This window comes from Mobula hypostoma, chromosome 18, assembly GCF_963921235.1.
Source record: "Mobula hypostoma chromosome 18, sMobHyp1.1, whole genome shotgun sequence".
Taxonomy (NCBI): domain Eukaryota; kingdom Metazoa; phylum Chordata; class Chondrichthyes; order Myliobatiformes; family Myliobatidae; genus Mobula; species Mobula hypostoma.
This window is the reverse complement of record NC_086114.1, coordinates 28,051,951-28,073,067: the sequence shown is the minus strand read 5'-3', so window position 1 is coordinate 28,073,067 and position 21,117 is coordinate 28,051,951. Positions and strand designations below refer to the sequence as shown.

The following is a 21,117-nucleotide window of genomic DNA, read 5'->3' as shown; positions in this document are numbered from 1 at the left end:
TGTCTCTCCTATAAACTCATTCACAAGAATGAAAGGTGCAGACAAGCAGAAAGTCATGGATCATTGATAAGTCGCCTCACTGCAACTTTGGTTAAAAGACACCTCCATTCAGTGTTAAAAATAAACCTATCAGCTATTATCTTTTTTCCTTATCAGAGTCAGCTTGTTACCTGGCAATATTAAATGGCAGATACAGCAAAGCGAAAGAATTTACAAGCAGACTGTAGTTACCCACATCAATTGACTTCATAATATATTATTTAAAGGCACAGGGTTAATATTTAGAATATTTGGTTAAGATCAATAGAACAGGTATTTTTGTAAATCAAATGTTTAACTTACAATTTAACTTCTGCGAAAGAGGTGCATTGATTAAGTAGTAAATTAAATATAAAATACCTTGCAGTAGTCTACAGTGGCTAAAAATTCATAGGAACCAAGTGAGAGTTCCGGTCGATCATAGTAGTCCATTCGCTTGCCAGTGTGATCCAAATGTTGGAAATAGTGAGGCAGCACTAAAGAAAGAAAAACAGGAGTTACAGTGTTGCTTCCAAGTACGCCAAAAAGGTGAGATAGGAACAAGAACAAGTCAGTCACATTAAGAAAAACTTTACAATGATAACCACTAAAAATAACTTCAACTTAAAAATCTCGTAGAATTAACAGAGGCATGCAGATTAATTTTGAACATTATCAAAATAACGCAGGATATTTGTTAAGGATTTGTAGAGCTGGCAATTCCGAAGATCAAAGGCTGTTCCATGGTAATTTAGAAATCCCCTAACGTGAACTGATTCCAGCTCTGCCAATTATAGTAGGTAGGAAGACAATAAGTGAAAAGCTGGGCATCTACAGTAATTTCTGCCATATTCAGAAGTTACTATAAGACAATGCTACCTAAAATACTGTGAATTTTATGCGAACATCAAACGAGGGAGAATTCAAAAATAAGTTTACATTCTAACAGAAATGAAAAAATTACCTTCAGAAACACAACTGCAGAAGGCACACTGGAACCTCCGCCCTCCTTCAATAAACTGCATGTAAGGGCACATGTAGGCCTTGCACCTATTGCACCTTATTGGACCAGTTTCTCCATGATCTACAATGAAAGGTTGTGCCTGCAATTAGAAGGACAAAAAGAGTTCCATAACTTACCTTTCCAGCAATTTATCGAATTCGAGATTACATGCATGTTTTTCCTTTACAGCATCATTTATTGGGTGCTTATTTACGCAGTGCATTTTACATCCACTTTTTCCACATTAATTTACCTGTGAATTTATTTACTTTACAGTTTAGCAATCTATAGGCAATTAATAGTCAAATAACGAGATTATTAATTTGGATGATGCTTGTTTATGGATAAATGCTGGTCTGCATACTAAGATATTTCTCAATCAGTTCAAAATAGTATAATAGCCTTTAACAACCAAAGGAGGATAGAGGAACCTCAGTTTATCATTGAATCTACAAGACTACACTGAAGTTCTGGCCAAACTAACCAGGTCCAATCATGGATCAATGTTTATGTATTTTTATCATCTATTTTTCAACATTCTTGGTGGAAGACATCAAAACTTAGACTACATTTCATTGTTTCCATTGCAATCATAGATATAAAATTCAAATTCTGGTTACAGTTGGTATTTTATTCCTTTCAATCCTGATAAATAACTACAAAATGATATCCCCTGGTAAATAACTACAAAATGATATCCATACTTTTTTCAAATTTATAAAGCATTCATCCAATACTAATCAGTTATTTTATTCTATTTCATCCCTTGCATGATTATTTTACCACAAACTTGTTCATCTCAGTCCATCTGATTTTTACAACTTTGCGTCAGCCTTCACGTTTAGCTGAATACAGAACGAATTTGTTTATTGACCATGATTTCTCAACTACCCAGTGAAGCCTTACCTTTTAGATAGGTTTTTGCATTATATTTTATTACCACTTCTTCCTTTTCCCACACCTATACACATACATCATACATACACACAAACAAACAAACACACACACACACACACACACACACACACACACACACACAGAAACGGGCCTTCTGGCCCAATTTGCTTATGCTGACCAAGCTGTCTATTGAGCTTGTCCCATTTAACTGCAATTGGCCATTTCCCTCTACACCCTTCCTGTCTAAATGCTTTTTAAACATTGTAATTATGTCCACTTCTACCACTTCACTGGCAGCTCTTCTAAACACCCACCAAACTGTGGAAAATTCTTGCCGTTCAACTCTTCTTTACATTTTTCTCCCCCCATCTTAAATCTATGCCCTCAGGTTTAAACTCCCCTACTGTGTAAAAGACTGACCATTCATCTTATCTATGCACCTCATGGTTTTATATACTTCTATGAAGGTCACCCCTCAGCCTCCTGCAGTCCACGGAAAAAACTCATTTAAATTAACTTCAGTTAATTTTCCGGAACTTAGATTTTAAAACCTTTCGACATCTCATTGATCCTCATCTACTACGGTACTTAAACTACAAGAACTTATATGAAATTCTTGTTTATGCTCAGATTTACTAAGGCTTGTTGCCATGTGGTTCCAAAAAAGGATTCTAGAAATCTATTCTCAATGCACAAAAGTTGCCATTTGCAGAAATAATGGCAAACATTTTTGACTGTGATTACACTAGAACAATTCCAATTATTCCAGTATTTTACAATCCTATTTTGCAGTCCATGTCAACAATTATTTTGGATACTAGACCAAACAAAGCAACAAAAACTTACTATGCTAAGCAATTCAATGTTGAGTGAAACTGATAACCCACTGCTTGATTGTTTAGAAATCCAGATAGCTCAGCATCTAGCTTCCATGCCTTCTTTACTGCACTCTCCTGATAGAAAGGTCACAGTTCCCAAGCTCTCTTTAAACAAAAACATTTGACCACGTTTCCTAACCTCAAGCTCAACAGGAAAATTATCCTATGGTGGAACATCGAAAAGAGAATTGAAATCATTTTGGTGTATTAACAGAAGCAATGCCCAATAATCCAGAAAATCTGCCAGACCAGTATCAAAATCCTGAGAATTTGTTCTGATGCCTGATTATTGGAGTTTTATTGTACCTGGGCCACAACAGAAAAAAAATTGGAAGTAACCTTTGCAGAAGGGTTTTTAAAAAAATTAAATTTTGCACGAGGCTTTTCCAATTACTGGAGGAGACTCTGAGGGACATGATTCATTTGCTGTTGCAAAGGCAAGGACTAATCAGAAATTGTCAGCTTTATTCATAGAAGTTGCATGGAAGCCTTGCAGATTTGATTTGAGTTTTTATTTTGATAATGTGACCAAGAGGATTGATGAGCACAGGGCATTGGATATTGTTACATGGATTTTATCAAGGCTTTGGCGAAAATCACACACAGCACGTTCAGAAGGTTTGAAAATACAGGATCCATATGTCAGGAGGCAGAGGATGGTACTGGAGAGTTGTTTTGCACATTGGAGACCAATAACTAGTTTATAGTGAATAGTGAAGAAGGTTGCCTCAGGTTTTAAACACAATCCAAATTACCTGGGAAAATAGGCAAGCCAATGGCTGATAAAATTATCTGAGTTTAACTCTAACTCAGATAAGTACAAAGAGTACAATTTGGAAAGTTAATTGCAGGGATTTAGGGAGATCCTTGAAATTGTCATAGCCAATGGTTATGGGTTTGTGCTCCCACTACCCATTAAATACTCCCAATGGCGTGTGTCTCATATAGCCTTTAACAACCAAGTCCAGCTCCTTCCTGCCTTCACCCATGGCTTCGCTACTAAGCCCAGCAAAACCATTTCTACTGACAGAAGGAGCAAAGGTGGGTCACCAGCACCTTAAAACAAGTCACTTCAGACAGTTGGGGCTCATCAGCCATGATTGGCAGCTCATTTACAAGAAGGAAAATTCTGATCTCAAACCTCCATTGCCTTGCAGCTATACCTTCTCATGGGAAGGCTTCAGGAGCAAACCCTGATGAAAAATCCAGAGTACTATATAAACTGATTTAGTTCCTACTAGTTATGAATGGAGGAATTCATCCAGTGTATGCTGCCATCTTCGTTTCATTGACTGTAAATGAACAAAATCGGCAAAAACACCTCTTGCAGATAATGGAGTGCCTTCATACAATGCTTTTGACAATTGCGCAGTCCAAGTCTTCATGTTCAGTGTAACATTCACAATGATTGTCAATACTTTCAAATTCTTCATAGTTCCTAACTTAAAGTAGTGAACATAGCACAGTACAGTACTGGAACAGGCTTTTCAATCCACAATATTGCGCTGATCCAATAAAATTGATAATCAAATTGGCAGCTTAATTAATCCCCTCTGCCTACACAATGTTCATATCCTTCCAGTTTCCTCACATTCATGTGCCTATCTAAACACTACTATAAAGTCCCTAATGTATTTGCATCTACCCCTGCACCAGGCACCCACCACACTAAAAAACTTGTCCCTCACATTTCCTTTGAAATTACCCCTCTTACTTAAATGCGTGCCCTCTGGTATTAGATATCTCAACCCTGGGAAATAGATACTATCTGTCTACTCCATCAATGTCTCACATGATCTTACAAACCTCTATCAGATCTCCCCTCAGCCTCCTCCCTTCCAGAGAAAACAACCCAAGTTTGTCCAACCTCTCATTATAGCACATGCCCTCTCATCTAGACAGCATTCTGGTAAACCTTTCTGCACCTTTGCCAAAGCCTAACATCCTTCCTATAATGGGGCAAACAGAACCGTATGCAATACTCCAGATGCAGCCAAAACTAGTTTCATAAAGCTGCGTAGTATCAAAGACATCTTCAAGGAGCAATGCCTCAAAAAAGGTGACATCCATCTTTAAAGACCCCATCACCCAGTTCAGGCCCTCTTCTCACTGCTACCATCAGGAAGGAAGTACAGAAGCCTGAAGGCACACACTGAACGATCCAGGAACAGTTTCTTTCCCTCTGCCGTCTGATTTCTGAATGGACATTAAATCCATGAACACTACCTCACCATTTTTTATTTCTATTTTTTTGCGTTATTTATTTAACTATTTAATACATATGTACTCACTGTAATTTGCAGGGTTTTTTCCCTCTATTATGTATTGCATTGCACTGCTGCCACAAAGTTAACCAATTTCACGACATATGTCGGTGATATTAAACCTGATTCTGAGGTGGCTCAAAATAAATGAGGTGTTATTGAAAACTGAACTTTGAATAAATGTAGGTAGTCAGAGCTGTAAAACTCCAAATCTTAAATCAAAAAGTGGAAAAATACAATTCACATTGATTAGGTCTATCAACTGCATCTCAAAAGTGCATGATACAAACCAAATATGCTGATCAAGCCACTTGGTGTCGCTTTCAACTTCTGGATTTATTTCAACAGCTGCAGCAGACAAAATGGCACAAAGAACTTGAAAAAAATGACTTTGCATTGAGCACACTTTCATGTGTTTCTGTGGAGGTGTACCAATAAAGAGAACCTCATCACTCCCATCAAGTAGATTTTGACAAACTTGGTATCAACTTGTCTTCAGAATTGTGTCAAGTAAACATACTCATTTTCATATATTAAAATTTCTTTATAGAACAGGAAGCTACGTTTAGAGTGTTTCTGGATACAACCGACTTTGCCACCTCTATGGTTGGTGTACAATTCTAGCTGTTCAGCAGCTGTCAGTAGACAGACCTAATCAAATGCAGCCAGATCGAATTTTACAGCTTGATTGTGAAAACAGCAACAAATACAGTATTGTTTCACAACTTGATTATGAAAAGAACAACAAATACAGTATTGTGGCTCGCTTTAACTAACTTCAAGCAGCATTAACTGCTTGAAATAGAATGAAGTACAAGGATGAGCACCACCTAAGTTACAAACGTCCAACATTGCTCAAATTGGAAAGAGGTCAAATGAATTTGCCTGTATTTGCTATCCCCTTCACTAACTTAACCCACGAAGTAACCCAATTCATCAAGCAACTGCACTTAATGACAATACATGAATTTAACCACTTAAATTATGAGGCAACAGTTTCCATTGGAAGTTTGGATCCATGTTCCTTTCCTTTGCTAAATGCATCAACTGGGAAATTATTTCCCACATGCTGCCAGTTAACCCCCCAGCAAGTCAGCATTTTTCTGCACAATATGACACAATGATCACTCTCCAACCAAAGACTTGGCTTCATCAGAGCTCTCATGTCCACAAAGAAGCTACCGGCAGACACCATAATATTCAAATGTTGCTTAAGTAAATCCCAGATGTTGCCTTCAGATGTTCATTCTACATGCTAACCCTCTTCATACATGCACAGCTCATGAAGGTTATTTACCCAATTTGATCTTATCCTATTTTTACTTGATAGTAATTAATGCAAAAGTGATCCTTCAAATACCTGTTATGGATTTAATTCTTTTTGTGAATGATAGATCTAATCAGAGACCACAGCTAATACTTTTGGTTTAGTACTTTTGTTAGTTGCCTCCACTTCAGTCTAAAATAGTTTTTGTATTATATACACATTCTTGAACAGGTGCATCCATTTAAAAGATATACAGCTTCAACATTTGAAGCATTGAGATTGTAGTGCAAACATTTACCTCATCAGCTGGTAGGGTGGCAAGTGGCTTAATGACCGCATTGAGGGGAACTTGGCATTGTTTTGCCATATCTGAAGTGCAAGGTATATTGTAAGTCGCACATCGAATATAACGAGGACTTGCATTCCCTGCAAGACAATGAACAGGTTGTTTTAGGTTTCTTCATACATAGTCAAAATGTAACTTTTCAATCCACTAATTAAGAAAATCTACATTTGGTGCATTTTGCTTGCCAGTGAATCAACCAAAAACTGAAGGTCAAGTTTACAAACTCTTCTGTCATTTCATTTTAGAATAACATTTAACGTATACTGCAGGGAAAGTCAAGAATCTAAAGCATTCAATAGTTTCCACTCACATAGCCTTTAGCCTTGTATTGATCAATTGAAGTGTGTGGATTGAGAAGACTGCCAAGCAACTACAATTGTGACCAAGATAATAATTTATAGTCAAATGTTCACATGTAAAGATGATAAAAATGTCAACTTTGCATTTTTGTTTAACGTGCAAGAAAATGAATCTCAAGGTAGTAGAATATACGGTAACATGCATGCATTTGATAATAAATTTACTTTGAACTTTAATGTTACCAAATGAACAAAAAATGTTCAAGTGCACACAAGAACACAGGAAACCAAAAACACCAGGTAACATGCCCAAAAGGAATTCTGATCAATTTGAACTACAATTAGCCAAAATTGTATTTTCACTTAGGCACGTGGCTAATGCTAATTTAATGCCTTAAATAAACTTCATCCTGAGGACAGTGAACAGCAATGAAAAGCAAGCAGCACAAGATGAAGTAACATGTTAATTATGCAACTAATACACAAATATCCCCCAATTTAAATGATTAAATACATATTGGGGGATAAAAAGATTGGCATGTGCTGGCAGAGGACGAGTTGAAAGGTGACCAAACATAGGAGGCCGTTTACTCCCAATGATAATTTTTTTAAATAAATTGTTGAGATTCATGCAGAACAGAGAATAGAATAAAGAAAATATCCCCATAATGCATTTGGAACAGTGGTTAGATTTAGTCACAATGCGCAGCATGACTTATTCCAACTGAAAAACCAAGATTAAACATTTTCTTTTTTTTATCATTAATTTTTTTATGCCTTTCTACAGTAAAACTACTGGGAAAAAAAACAATAAAATGGAGATTTATACAATGTGAAACAAACAAATCCAATATGTAATTCACAACAATAAGAAAAAGCACCCAGAAGAGAATTATGTATAATTAGTATCCACCCCAACCTCCCATTGAAAAAAAAAACCCAAGCCAACCACTTCTGTGTGTAAAAGAAAAAAAAATTAATTGGAGCATTCAATCCCAGAGAACTGTAAATATATATAGGAAAAAAGTATAATGTCAACTACCGAGTATAATGTAATTCACAACAAAAAACCGTATAACTTACAAAAAAAAGCTGAAAGTAAGGGATTGTAGCATACAAAAAAAAGGATAAACTTACACTGAAGAGTTATGAAAATATTCAAGAAAAGGTCCCCATACCTTATGAAACTTTATGTCCAAATTAAGAAGTGAATAATTAATCTTTGAGGTCTAAACAGGCCATAATATCACTCAGTCATTGAGCGTGAGTGGGTGGGGCAACAGCTTTCCACCTAAGAACCAACCATCTAGCCGAGAGAGGCAAAAGATAATGTTCAACATTTAGTCGGACTCAAGTGCATATTTACTTCACTCAAGGTGCCAAAAAGAGCAACCAGAGGGTTAGGTTCTAAATAGCAATTAAGAATATGAGATAGGGTTGAAAAAACTTCTCTCCAGTATTTCTCTAGACTTAGACAGGCCCAGTACATATGAATAGGGGAAGCCTCAGCCCCTTTACACTTATCACAGACAGGACTAATGTCAGGGTAAAACAGCAATAATTTAGCGTTAGACATATGAGTCCTGTGTACAACCTTAAACTGCTAAAGGTAGTGGCAAGCACATAGAGAGGTTGAGTTGACTGACTTAAGAATTGAATCCCAAACTGCATCAGATAAGGAGATATTTAGATCTTGTTCCCAGGCAGTTCTAATTTTATCAAAGGGGGCACGCCTCTAAATCACTAACTTATCCCGAACAGCAGATATTAAACCTTTACCCAATGGATTGATACAAAGAAACAAGTCCAGAACATTTTTCTCAGGCATCTCAGGAAAGTTTGATATCAAAATGGTGAATCTGTGGAATTCTCTGCCACAGGAAACAGTTGAGGCCAGTTCATTGGCTATATTTAAGAGGGAGTTAGATATGGCCCTTGTGGCTAAAGGGATCGGGGGTATGGGAGGAAGGCTGGTACAGGGTTCTGAGTTGGATGATCAGTCATGATCATACTGAATGGCAGTGTAGGCTCGAAGGGCCGAATGGCCTACTGCTGCACCTATTTTCTATGTTTCTATGTAAAGGGTTAATGAAATGTCTAATTTTGAAGATATCTAAAGAAATGAGTATTAGGTAGATTAAACTTTACAGACAGTTGTTGAAAAGTTACAAAACGATTATCTATGAAAAGATCTTCAAAACGCCTAATACCCATTCTATACCAATCGTGAAATGTTGAATCCCGCATAGAAGGTAGGAAAAGATGATTGTGTAAAACAGGGCTAGAGAGAGAAAAACCATGAAGACCATTAAATTTTCTGAACTGAGCCCATATTCTTAAAGTATGTCTGATAAGAGGATTAACAATAAGTCTAGGCAAATGACAAGGAAGTGCGGATCCGAGAAGTGCAGAAATTGAAAGATCCTTGGTAGAGTTCAACTCCATTGCCACCCATTTTGGGCAGTCAGACTTATTATGGAAGAAAGATCAAAAAATAAGACAATGAATATTGGCTGCCCAATAATATCAACGAAAATTAGGCAAGGCCATACCACCTTCCTTTTTAGATTTTTGAAGGTGAGCTTTATTAAGTCTAGGGCATTTACCCTTCCATAGATAAGACAAAATAATAGAATCTAATTTTTGTATCTATTTCAGTCTTTACCAACATTGTTTTCAAAGGGAAATTTTAGAACTTACTGGTAAGGTAAATCACTGTGAAGATGTATAGCAAACTACATCAGTTTAAAGAAAAAAGTTAAAAGCATATGCAGAGTAGAAATAAGGACAATTACTAGATAACAGCTCATAGCATCCTGAGAATGATAATAAAAAGGGGTTATTCAAAGGACAATATGAAGCCACAAATGGTTAGGGATGTGTGAGGTTTAATTCCCTTTGCACAATGAGCTGAAGTGTATTATGTATGGTTAATGCATGCTGTGCCACTGAATCTTAATGGGGGGGGGGAGAGGGAGGGAGATTGCTCAAGGCCCTGGCGGTGAAAGATGAAGAGCTGAAGCTCTTAGTGCTTTTTTTTCCAGTATCTTAGCTTTTCCAGAGAATGCCCTTGCTCGATAAATGAACTGCATTAAAATATGTCCATTTCCCAAGGAACACAAGTGAAGTATCCTATAATACTGAATTGGCTCTGGGGCAAGCAAAGTAACTCATTTGAAGATAATCAAGCAGTTGAAAAAAATTGTATCTCAAATTAGGTTTGACACACTGTTGGCCTTATTTGGAATTGGGAGATAATTTATAATTCAACTAACAGATTTATGTAGCACAAAATCTGGCGCTTCAAGCCACAAGTTTGTACCACCATCCAGAACCCATTTACAATAATCTTATTTTATCATTCACCTACAGAGCAACTACCAACCCGCGTGTATCTGCAAGTCTGAGAGGAAAGTGAAGCACTCAGGAAACGCAGGCTGCTACAGGGAGACCGTGCAAGTTCAACACATATTGCAGCAGAAGTCAGAATTCAACCCAGGTTGCCGGAGCTGCAAAGTTGGTTCCTAGCTCTTAAAGTTGCACTGTTATCTTTCAATCACTGATCTACTCAGTTTAGTATTTTTTGGAGTTTACTTACAAGTTGAAAAATCATCCAAGGTTTTTAGAAAACTTTGAGATTCATGTCCTGAGCACCTTACACAAAAGCAATTAATCAAATATGCAGGTAACCACTGCATGTTCCATATTTGCGATTTGAAACTGCTTATAACCAAAGCTAAGGAAAATCTACCTTGATCTTTGACGACGAAGTCAGTAGTCACAAGTGGTGGAACTTGTCCTCTTACACCAGTGGAAAATGGTTCAGATCCTCGATTTGACTTATCATCCTCAATCACTTGAATCTGTCACAGCACACAATACAACATTTCAGAGTCATTCATTAAAGTTCAAGCTATTTGTTACAGATTGTAGAGATGAACAAATACGCTCTATAACACTGACTAGCCATTTAACAAAGCTTCACCCTAGCCTTGCTAACACGTGCTGCCTATGCCAAAGAGGCCTTGCTACTGAACTAGCTAATCAACACAGGATCACAATTTACTCTGGCACTCCTAACAAGCAAAAAAAAAATCAGCCCAAGTTCCCAATCCCATCCCGTGCTCAGTAGTTACTGCTGCAGTGCAAAGTTAAACATATCTGAGCATAAAATTGGGCTCAACTATGATATCTCTCAATGCTGTGCACAGTGGAACAGCCTGAACAGTGAAAGTCTTTTGCATCACTCAACCAGTTGTCTAAAAGATACCAGATCGACTACTGACACCTGTGGAACAAAACAATGGTACTAACCCACATATTTAAATTGTGAAAAAACTGATGAATTATTGATGAAAACATTGACAATGCCTGGGGATGGTGGGGACAGTAAAAAAATAAATTTGATATGAATCCTCTACACACTGAATCTAGACTTGCATTACACCAACATTTGCATTTCAAAGATATCTCTGAATGTATCAGTGAAGTACCTCTCAATGAGGGACACTCATTCAGAAGCTAATGTTCACAAAAAAAAATTCTAAGTAAAAAGTTATTTTTCTGTAGCCACTGAAGCTCGTCCTATTCAATACCTAAGCACAATAGTTTTGTCCCAGCAAACTTTCACAGATAGCTTTTAGAACGCTTTATGACTACTTTATTAATATACATTCTTCTAAATTAATGTTAGGACTTAATTAGTACACCAAGGCGTCTACAACTAAAGCATCCTATAGGATGGTTTCAATTTCTTATTCACAATTCATGAAAATAATGAAAAAAAGGAGGGAAATTAAAGTGATTTGCATTAAGTATGTTGATGGTGGTGCATTAAGAAACAGCAAATTTTTAGCTAATTGAGGGGGGAAATTAAAGTGATTTGCATTAAGTATGTTGATGGTGGTGCATTAAGAAACAGCAAATTTTTAGCTAATTGAGCTAGTCAGTGCTGCAAATTAAAATTAAGACCAAAAATGCTCATCATGTATGCAAGTGTAGATCCTGTTAATAAAAAATTACATTTATATCTAATGCTACCCTAATAAAACATGACTGTAAGGTACCAAAGCAGCTCATGACATCTGTTCAAATGTTATAAATTATCCACAAATCAGATGACTAAAGTTCCAGCCTTCTATTGGAAAGGTCTGCAGTACAGATATTTTCTTGGGCATACATTTTCATGCTGTCATTTACCTTTTTTTAATAAAAAGGTGCAATTGCAAAGAAGGATGCACAAAATGAAGGACAATATTTTATGACCTTACAGCATGTAATTGACATTTACAAATAAATGAGCCTTTTGGAGTTTAAGCAGGGCAGTAATGCAGTAGGTAACAGCACATACATACAAGCAGACTTACTGGACTAGGAATTGCATCTGGATCTATTCTATGTCTTGTTTTCTTTTGAGTTGGTAGTTCATTAAGTTGCTTATAAAGGCACAAATGAGCAGCAAAACAGGAGAGAAACAAGAGTAACAGTTGTTACTTCTACCTTCCTGCACAAACGGTGCCACATCAGCAAGTCCTTTGATATACATCATTGCACATGCAAGTAGTTAGACTGACTACCTGAACACGTTAATACCAAATGCAAGGCTTTTTACATTTTTGCATTCCAAATAAAATTCTGGGAAGAAGAATTTCATCTATAAATGTGTTAGCTCCTCAACTATGCACAGTCTAACATTAATTCAGAAGATCTTAACTTAAGTGCAATATAAAAGGATTACATTCATATGATGTGCAGTGTTAATGATGATTTCAGCCTCATTCATGCCAGTTGCCCACCAAAGGAATCAGTTAAAATGCTGAATACTCTAGACCAAGTATCAAAATCTACGATATGATCAGTTATGAAATGATGAGGACAGCATAGGAAGCTCATTCATCTCCTGAGTAGGGAAACTCTGGTAATCAAAATATTGTCACTACAGTTAACATCTAAAATGGTGTGAAACACAAGGAAAGGTCACTACAACTGCTTAAAGAAGTAAGTGTCACTGTTTTTGAACAGATGTACATCTATATGAGCCTGTGCTATACTATTGGGACTGTGGCTGATTCCCGTTTTAAAGATGTTTTATTCACTTCATAAAACAATCAATAATTTATCAATGCATCAGCTGATCTGAGTTGTTTGGTTAAAACAGGAAGCGTATAATCGTAGAATTAATGTCCTAGAAATTGAGCACATCCTAACAAAAGATTCAGAAGACTTGATTACCCACTTTAACAAAAAAGGTCTTAAAGGCAACTGTGCAAATAGATACTGTTTCACATCATTAAAAACTCATCTATTCACCATCTATCAAAAATACTCTTATTTCTAGTTCAGTCTCTTCCAAGCACTATCACTTGCTTCCTGTCCTCCTGAACTACTTACAAAAGAAAAGCAATTCAAAATATCAAGACCACAGATGCCCTATTACCTGCAGAGTATTTCAAGCATTTGTGGATTTTCTTCTGATTTTCAGCACTTTTAGTATTCAAAGGGCTGTGATTTCTTTGCATTCTGAATAACTCCACTTTTAACCCAAATAGAAGTTTGAATAGCTAAATTTTCCTGGATTGCTTGGAGGCATATTACAAGACCTCAAGAACATAACCTTCTCTGTCTGGCTTGGGTATTTAAATTCATGTAAAGTCAGCACCAACTCAACAAAAAACTGATCATTCAACTGGAAAAATTAAGTTTTGTCAGGCAATTGAATATTCTTTATAATACCACAAGCACAGATGCTAGGATTTCAACTGACATATTAACATTTATATCCATAATAAAACACCAACTTGCACATCAGGAATAAATCAGCCTTGTTATAGTGCTGCTATGGTTTACGCGTACAGAGCACCTTATGACAAGGTTGTTTACTATCTCACCTGAATGCTGCTCCAGGCATTTCAGTTCTAATCCAGCTGTACGTCTATCAACCTCCACCAGTTTCCCACTCGCCTCTTTCTAGATCTCATTTCCATGTACTCAGGATGTAGCTATCAGCAGACTTAGATTCAGACAAAACATGGAAAGATGAGGGATACTAACAAAAGGCTCAGAAGTTGCAACCTTGACAAGAACAAGATGAGGTGTATCTTCAAAGTCAAATGTAGACTGGAAGCTATGATACTAATACCAGAACAGGAACAGACTAATCTCTCCCACTAGTTAGACCACCGAGTCCAGAATATCAAGCTGATGTAAACTAACTACATCAGTAACTAAAGTAGCTAACTCTACTTGCTTGTGCAAAAACTGCTACTGCAGAATTTTTGATACCATCAGATTAGGTACACATGGAACACTGAGGCTACGCTAAACAATATTTCCAAACAAATTCATTCACATTGAAGAATAATTGTGGGGGGGGGGGGTGGAGAGAGGAGAAGTACATTTAATACTCCAAACCGATCAAACCATTCCTTTCTCAAGCAATTTAGATTAGAAAATGAGAAAATTTACAGAGCAATTCTATGAGCATTAGACCACAGCACTCATCAACAAAGGAAATAACAAACCAGTGTGCTTACAGGGCTAGGAATGCTGTCTGGGTCCAGTCGCTTTTGCTGAGATTGAGGTTGACAAGGTGCAGCATAGTTTGGTTGTGGTGCCCTCATTTGCCCAAAAGAACCTAGGACATTGTGTATCAAATAAAATAAATTTGCATATCTCAACAGTAAGAAAATGGAATATATCACTATTTGTTCAAACAAGCTTCAATACTACAGTAATTTGGTTCTCATCTGTTTTTGCACAAATTCACTGAAATCTGAATACTTTACATAATAGTGCAGAGAATGTGTATCTAACAAAACCTTTATTTTTGTAAGTACATTGCATTCTTCTCAAACAGAAGAGATGCTGGAAATCCACACACAAAATGCTGAGGAACTCAACAGGTCAGGCAGCATCTTTGAAGAGGAATAAAGAGTCAACGTTTCAGGCTGAGACCCATTTTCATATTGTTTCGGCCTGAAACGTTGATTTTTTTATTCCTCTCCGTAGATACTGCCTGACCTGGTGAGTTCCTCCAACATTTTGTGATTTACTAACCATTCATCTTATCTAGCCCATATAAAGACTTAACAATAGTTATCACATGTTCCCTGAAATTGCAAAAATAATTTAACCAATTCCTTATTACACACGACTGTATCCATCCCACTAGCCAATTAGGTCTTCAAATGCAAGTGTATTTATGCAGTATTCATATTTGGAGGTAGGATTCATGCTGATGTAGATGGAAACATTTTCATTCTAATATTGTATAATTCTGAAAATCATTACATTTACATGGTAAATGTGCAATCTGACGTCATTTACAGCACAGCCTATCAACACAACAGTAGCAGTGGAGGAATATGGCCAACCTTAAAGGTTTTAAATATATATATATATAAATTATACAGCTAAGATGATATTTTAAATAGCTTAAACTCTGCTGCAAGGATTGTATAAAAATTTACCATTCTGTTGAGGTACAAATCCCTGATTAGGTGCTGGATGCATCTGAAAGCTCTGAGTTGGTGCACCAGGGGCTACTCCTGGCATACCAGGCTGAGGACCCATAGGCCTGTTATTAGGCTGGGTTGGATAAGGTCCCAATGGAGGTTGTCCTGGCAGAGGTGGTCCATGCATCATGGGAGGTCTTTGCATCCCTATTGAAGGAGGAAGATTCACACCCGTATTTGTGGGAGGAGATGTGAAAGTTGATGCAAGGGTCGTTTGACCAGGAAAAGAATGCTGAGGAAGGCTATTATTTTGGGGTGTGCTCGAAGGAACATTCTGTAGCGGAGCAGAATACGTTGCTGGGCCTGCAGGTGGTAAGCTAGTTGAAACTGGAGGACGAGAAGCTGGAGGTCCTGCAAGCAGAATATATTTACAGTCATAAAGATTTTTAGAGAAGCAAAAGTAGAAAATTCATTGAGTTGCTATAGTTCATAACTGAAACTGAAAGAAAATGTCAACTTCATGACCAATTTTGGACAGTTCAAGTTTAATTGTTATTCAACCATACATGAAAACCCACGAATACAACCAAATGAAAGAGCATCCCTCCAGGCCAAGGTGCAAAACACAGTACTAAAATTTGCAGTAATCATACAGTCACACAAAAAAATAGCCAAAGTCCCTGAGTTCATGGATATTGTCTGCAAGAACAAGCCCACACCAATCTCCAGACAAATGCAATCCAGCTTGTCTTCCACTGAACGAACACCGGACAGCAGCATCCATGCCAGCATAGATGCTGCACTACAGCGCCTGTGGCATCATCTCCTAGATGGATGCAACAGGCTACACCGCAGCATGAAGCCCAGTTCATACTTCAACAAAGGACATGCAGTTCCCCCGCCAATGAAGACAATCACTCGCTATTAGACTGCACACTCCTTCGTACACAGATCCAACACCTCTTTGCGGCAGACAGCAAACGGTCCACACCAAGGACAGCATTTCACTTTAAGCTCTTCATTAGACTTTCAACCATATACCTCAATACACGAGAAACAGCAGGATTTGTTATAACAAAGACATCACATACATCCACACCATCAAATAGCTACACTTACCTACAATAATTTATTTTGAAGCAACAGTAGCACACTTCATGCATACAAAATATTCCCATGAATTCACATGTAAATAAAAGCTTAATGAAAGAGTCATTCTTTCAAGTAAAATAACATTTATCTTTATCAAGCCACCTTCTGGGGACAAAGTTTGCAAAGCAATTCAAGAAATAGCTCCAAAGACATTACCCAATGAACAAGAAAAAAACTCATCTGATTTAAACATGAGCTCTTATTTTTCCTTCTCCAAGAAATATCCTGTCCACATTCATCCTGACAAGACCCTTTATTATCAGTTAAATTCTCTCACTTTCTCCTGAAGTGGCAAATCAGAGAATTGACTTCAGAAGCTAATATACAGTTGAAAGAAGAAAGTTTGTGAACTCTTTGCAATTACCTGGCTTTCTGCATTAATTACTCAATAAAATGTGGTCTGATCTTCATCTAAGAAACAATAATAAGTAAACCCAATCTGCCTAAACTAGTAACACAGAAACAATTGTACTTCTTCTCGTCAATACTGAGTACACCATTTCAATCAACAAGTGAAATTGGAGATGTGGGTTGTCGAGGTGTCCTGCCCTATATAAAAAAAAGATGCAAAGTCAGGTTACTGACAGAGCCTGCTCTTCTCAAGATAGATCTGTTTATGTCCACCATGCCTCAATCAAAACAACTTTCAGAGGACCTTAGGAGAATTGTAGAGATGCATGAAGCTGGAAGCCTCGGCACCTGAGCTGGTGTGTGAACAAGAGGGCAATTGTCAAACCTATTGAAGAATTGGCTTAACTCATTAGTCCATTTACAGCTGCATTCCAAGGCTCTATAGCTAGTTCTTCATGTCTCTCCACATCTCCCATGTGCTACTCTGCCCAAGCTTGTTCTCCAGCTTTCTTGTATTCCTCTTTAGCTACCTTGCTCTTCTCCTTTAACTCCCTCTGCATGTTTCAATTCCTCCCTGTCTCCTGACCTAAAGGCTCTCTTTTTGTGGTTTGTTGTTAGGGAAGCAGGGAAGAGTCCTTGATGGCATTGCAGTGTTCACAGAGAAGTTAATGTGTAGCCAGTGACACAATCAGAAGTCCATTAATGTCCTACTCATATGGTTCACAAAGCACATTCTAGTCAGTAACCTCTAGCAGACCTGGGTAATTAATGCAGAAAACCAGATAATTGCAAAGGCTTCACAAACTTTTTTCTTGCCACTACACCTGTTTAGGAGTACATTTTATCAATAGCTGAATTCAAGTAATACATGATTCCAGGGTGCATGTGCTCTCCTGGGTCAACAGTTGCAAAAAAGCAGACACACATTTCTTGTTGGTCACTAACACACTTCCACAAAAGTAGATAAATAAGGCTGTCCAGCTAGCAGAATTCCAATCTCCACTGCTGCTTTGGTGGAGTCTGTACCTTTACCCTTGGGCATGTGGTTTCGTGACATCCCAGCTTAACCCAAAACCAAGTGGGCAGCTTAGCTGGCCAGTGTTAACTGCCTCTAATATACAGTAGATAAGTGGTAGAATCTGCAGAGAATAGATGGGAATGTGGGAGAGAACAAAATGGGATCAGCAAACATTAGTGCAAAAGAGTACTTAATATTTGACACAGACTTGGCAAGTCAAAGGTCCTATAGCCAAGCAGCATGTCACAGTGTCCATTATTAATAATTTAAAAGTGTGTATAACTATATTTCTCTACAAGGCGGTTCTTTTTGTACAACCTATACCACATATATTGGGACTGACTAGTAAAAGTTAAGCTGTCCAGTAAATTCCTTGACAACCTCTGAATATTATGAATATTGATCTCAGAATATTAACTAATTGATGAACTATAAAAGTATATGACTGTTTGATCTCTAGATATGTCTTCAACTGTAAAAAATAATCAACTTTACCTACCGTAACCTTGACTAACTGAAGGTGATGCATTGTTGGTGGAAACTCCACTGATCTGCATTCGGGCCATCTGATTTGGTAACTGTTGAGCGTGACTAAGTGGGGGTGCATACTGTTGATATGGCATTGGTTGACCAGCAGAATGAACTGTGTTACCAGGCAAGTATGGTTGAGACACTGGAAGCCTATGAAAGGATTTCACCAGTTAGATTTGGGTATTAAGTGCAAAGCCAATGTCAACTGCAATGACTCAAGTTCTGCAGACAGGGTTAACAACATAACCATTATCACCGAACAGGTTACTTAATTACTCTGAGCGCAGATGAAATTATTTCATTCCAGCAAAAGCGATTGAGTAAATAAAAGATAGCATGCAGTATTCCCAATAAAGCCCTGCATTTACTGAGTGATGCTGACCAATGCCAGACTCCTCATGGACTTCAGAAGTGAATGAAACAGGTGATAAATACTCAGCAATTACACTGCAAAATCTGCCCAATGAAATTGTGCACTCTTTATCCTGGTGCAGCTACGGCATCTGTTTATTCTAGAGCAAAATGGTATTAAATACTAGAAAACATTTGGTCAATTCAAGAACAAACATCCCAAGTTGACTTTAAATGTTTTTCAATGGTATAATATAATTTAAAATTTTAAAGTTTGCTTAATATTTAAGTTTACTGAGAAGTCCCAGCAGATATCTTGTGCAAATGGCCCCACATAACTGTCAGAAAGTCCAGGAGTTTTTGTGCAATAATGTAAACAAAATCCCTAACTTCCTGTCAAATTCTCCTGCTGTCATTCCATTCTTTGCTCATACAGAGGACCAAACTCTTGATTTTCCCAGTTGTAATGCTGAAGGATCTGTCTGCTCAACTTGCACCAGATTAAAACTTCAGTCATTCAGTGGAGGGGAACTGCTGAGGGAGATACAAATTGGTGGGGATGCTGAAGATGAGTTATGGGTAATTAGCTTTTAAAAAAAATCAGAATCAGATGTATTATTTCTGACATGTCATGCATCAGCATTTTAATCTTCAAAAAGTTATTAACAGTATAATATTTAATATTTCAATGTTGAGATTATTTGAAAGACAGAGGCATTAACAAATGTTTAAGCTTAGTTTTGACAACCAGTTAAGCGAGTGGCATGACTTAACAGGGTGCTAATGCATTTCTGAGCAGGGTTTATCATTTATGACTAGAATGAGATCACGTTGAAACATAACTTTGTGACCAAATTGCTAGTGGGTGATACATTTCAGGGGATGTGTATTCAGAAGAAAAGTTCTGAACTGGTTTGCAACCATAAATTGCCAAACTGTTCTTTGTGGGTGGGTGTGCACCAGCCTCCTAGGCTGTGAATTGCCAGCAGCTAAGGTACAGTGGATGCACGTGGATTGCCACTTTTACCCGAGGGTGGTGAGTAGGGCTGGGGAAAAAAACATAATAATCACACTTCACTGTAAATATGACTATCAGTGTCTAAAATAGATATCCAAGTCCACTCCAGATTACTAATAGCAGCCTGTCATTCACTGATTTGAGGGAAAAGAATGCAGTATGAATACATCCCACTCATAGCCCATTGTCAGGCCCCACCAGCTGCTTTCATCTGAAAAGTTTCCTCATACGAATTCAGTGTGCTGAACATTGTAAGGCAAGAGCTAGATCATGGAGATAACTATATCTTTATATCCATATACATGTTACAACCATACAGACCCTAGGCTCATGCTGCCTCAGGTTGACTTATCACTTAATAGAAAATATGTGTGTGTAAAATTTTTACCTAACAATGCTGTTATCATTACTTGGTATAATCAAGTTCCTAAAAAACTCCACTTGAGTAATAACTTTCAGCTGATTTATAGTGAAGTTTCAAGAGACAAAAAAAGACTAGTTTAAATTGGGAAAAAAGGTTTCACAAAGTTACAAATGAATTGAAAGTTAAGTGAAAATTCTTTTCGAAGAGAAAGCATAGGGTACTTATTTGCTACACAGATGGCTTAACTTATTGATTGGTGTGATGTGGATGTCCAAATAGATACAATTAATTCACCTTCCTGAACAGCTGCCAACCTTCTGAAGGTATTCTTCCTGTGAATAGTAATTTTGGCACATCTGTAGCAGCCCATGCCTCTTGAATAAACAAGAGACGATCACTTTGCTGGGGTGTGGATATACATCAACCAAACTTGGTAAGAATGTAGTTTTTCCATTTTTAAAGTGTCTTTGTAGCCATTTTTTATAATTCAGTACTACTATATAATAAGACTGTAGAATACACATCTCATGTTAATAACAAAAACAAACGACACAATACTCTCAATCGTCATAATCATATTTGACACTTAAACATCTATGGTTGGCCCATGGTCCAAACTATGTACATATGTATTAACTATTGTACAAATACACTGATCAATTTCCAGACCACTTGCTGTTCTAATAAGTCTTTTCCATAAAGTTGCACCCTGTGATTTTAAAATTATCTCTGCTTTAATCAAAGTAATAAATGCTAAAAAAAAATACCATTTCCTTTTAGATATTTAAATGTTTTAATGTGTTTATTAATGCATGTTAAAATGACAAGAACATTTTAGGGTAAATTATGTTCAGTTGAAGGGTTGGTGTATGGCATTTTTGATTATATGTAAAATGTCCAAGCACCT

General features: G+C 37.2%; 1 protein-coding gene across 6 annotated transcripts in view; it reads right to left on the bottom strand.

The window, feature by feature from the left end:
• Positions 1 to 21,117, bottom strand: part of sec24c (SEC24 homolog C, COPII coat complex component) — a 103,483-nt gene that overhangs the window by 32,849 nt on the left and 49,517 nt on the right. For 5 of the 6 annotated variants that reach the window (XM_063070647.1, XM_063070642.1, XM_063070645.1 and 2 more), the window contains exons 4-11: positions 18,446 to 18,627; positions 15,441 to 15,836; positions 14,505 to 14,605; positions 12,339 to 12,407; positions 10,724 to 10,835; positions 6,626 to 6,753; positions 983 to 1,121; positions 400 to 515 (exon numbers count right to left, since the gene is read on the bottom strand). In XM_063070647.1, the coding sequence (XP_062926717.1) occupies positions 400 to 515; positions 983 to 1,121; positions 6,626 to 6,753; positions 10,724 to 10,835; positions 12,339 to 12,407; positions 14,505 to 14,605; positions 15,441 to 15,836; positions 18,446 to 18,627 (1,243 nt within the window). The remainder of the gene's footprint in view (positions 1 to 399; positions 516 to 982; positions 1,122 to 6,625; positions 6,754 to 10,723; positions 10,836 to 12,338; positions 12,408 to 14,504; positions 14,606 to 15,440; positions 15,837 to 18,445; positions 18,628 to 21,117) is intronic. The other variant, XM_063070648.1, reaches the window with a different exon arrangement.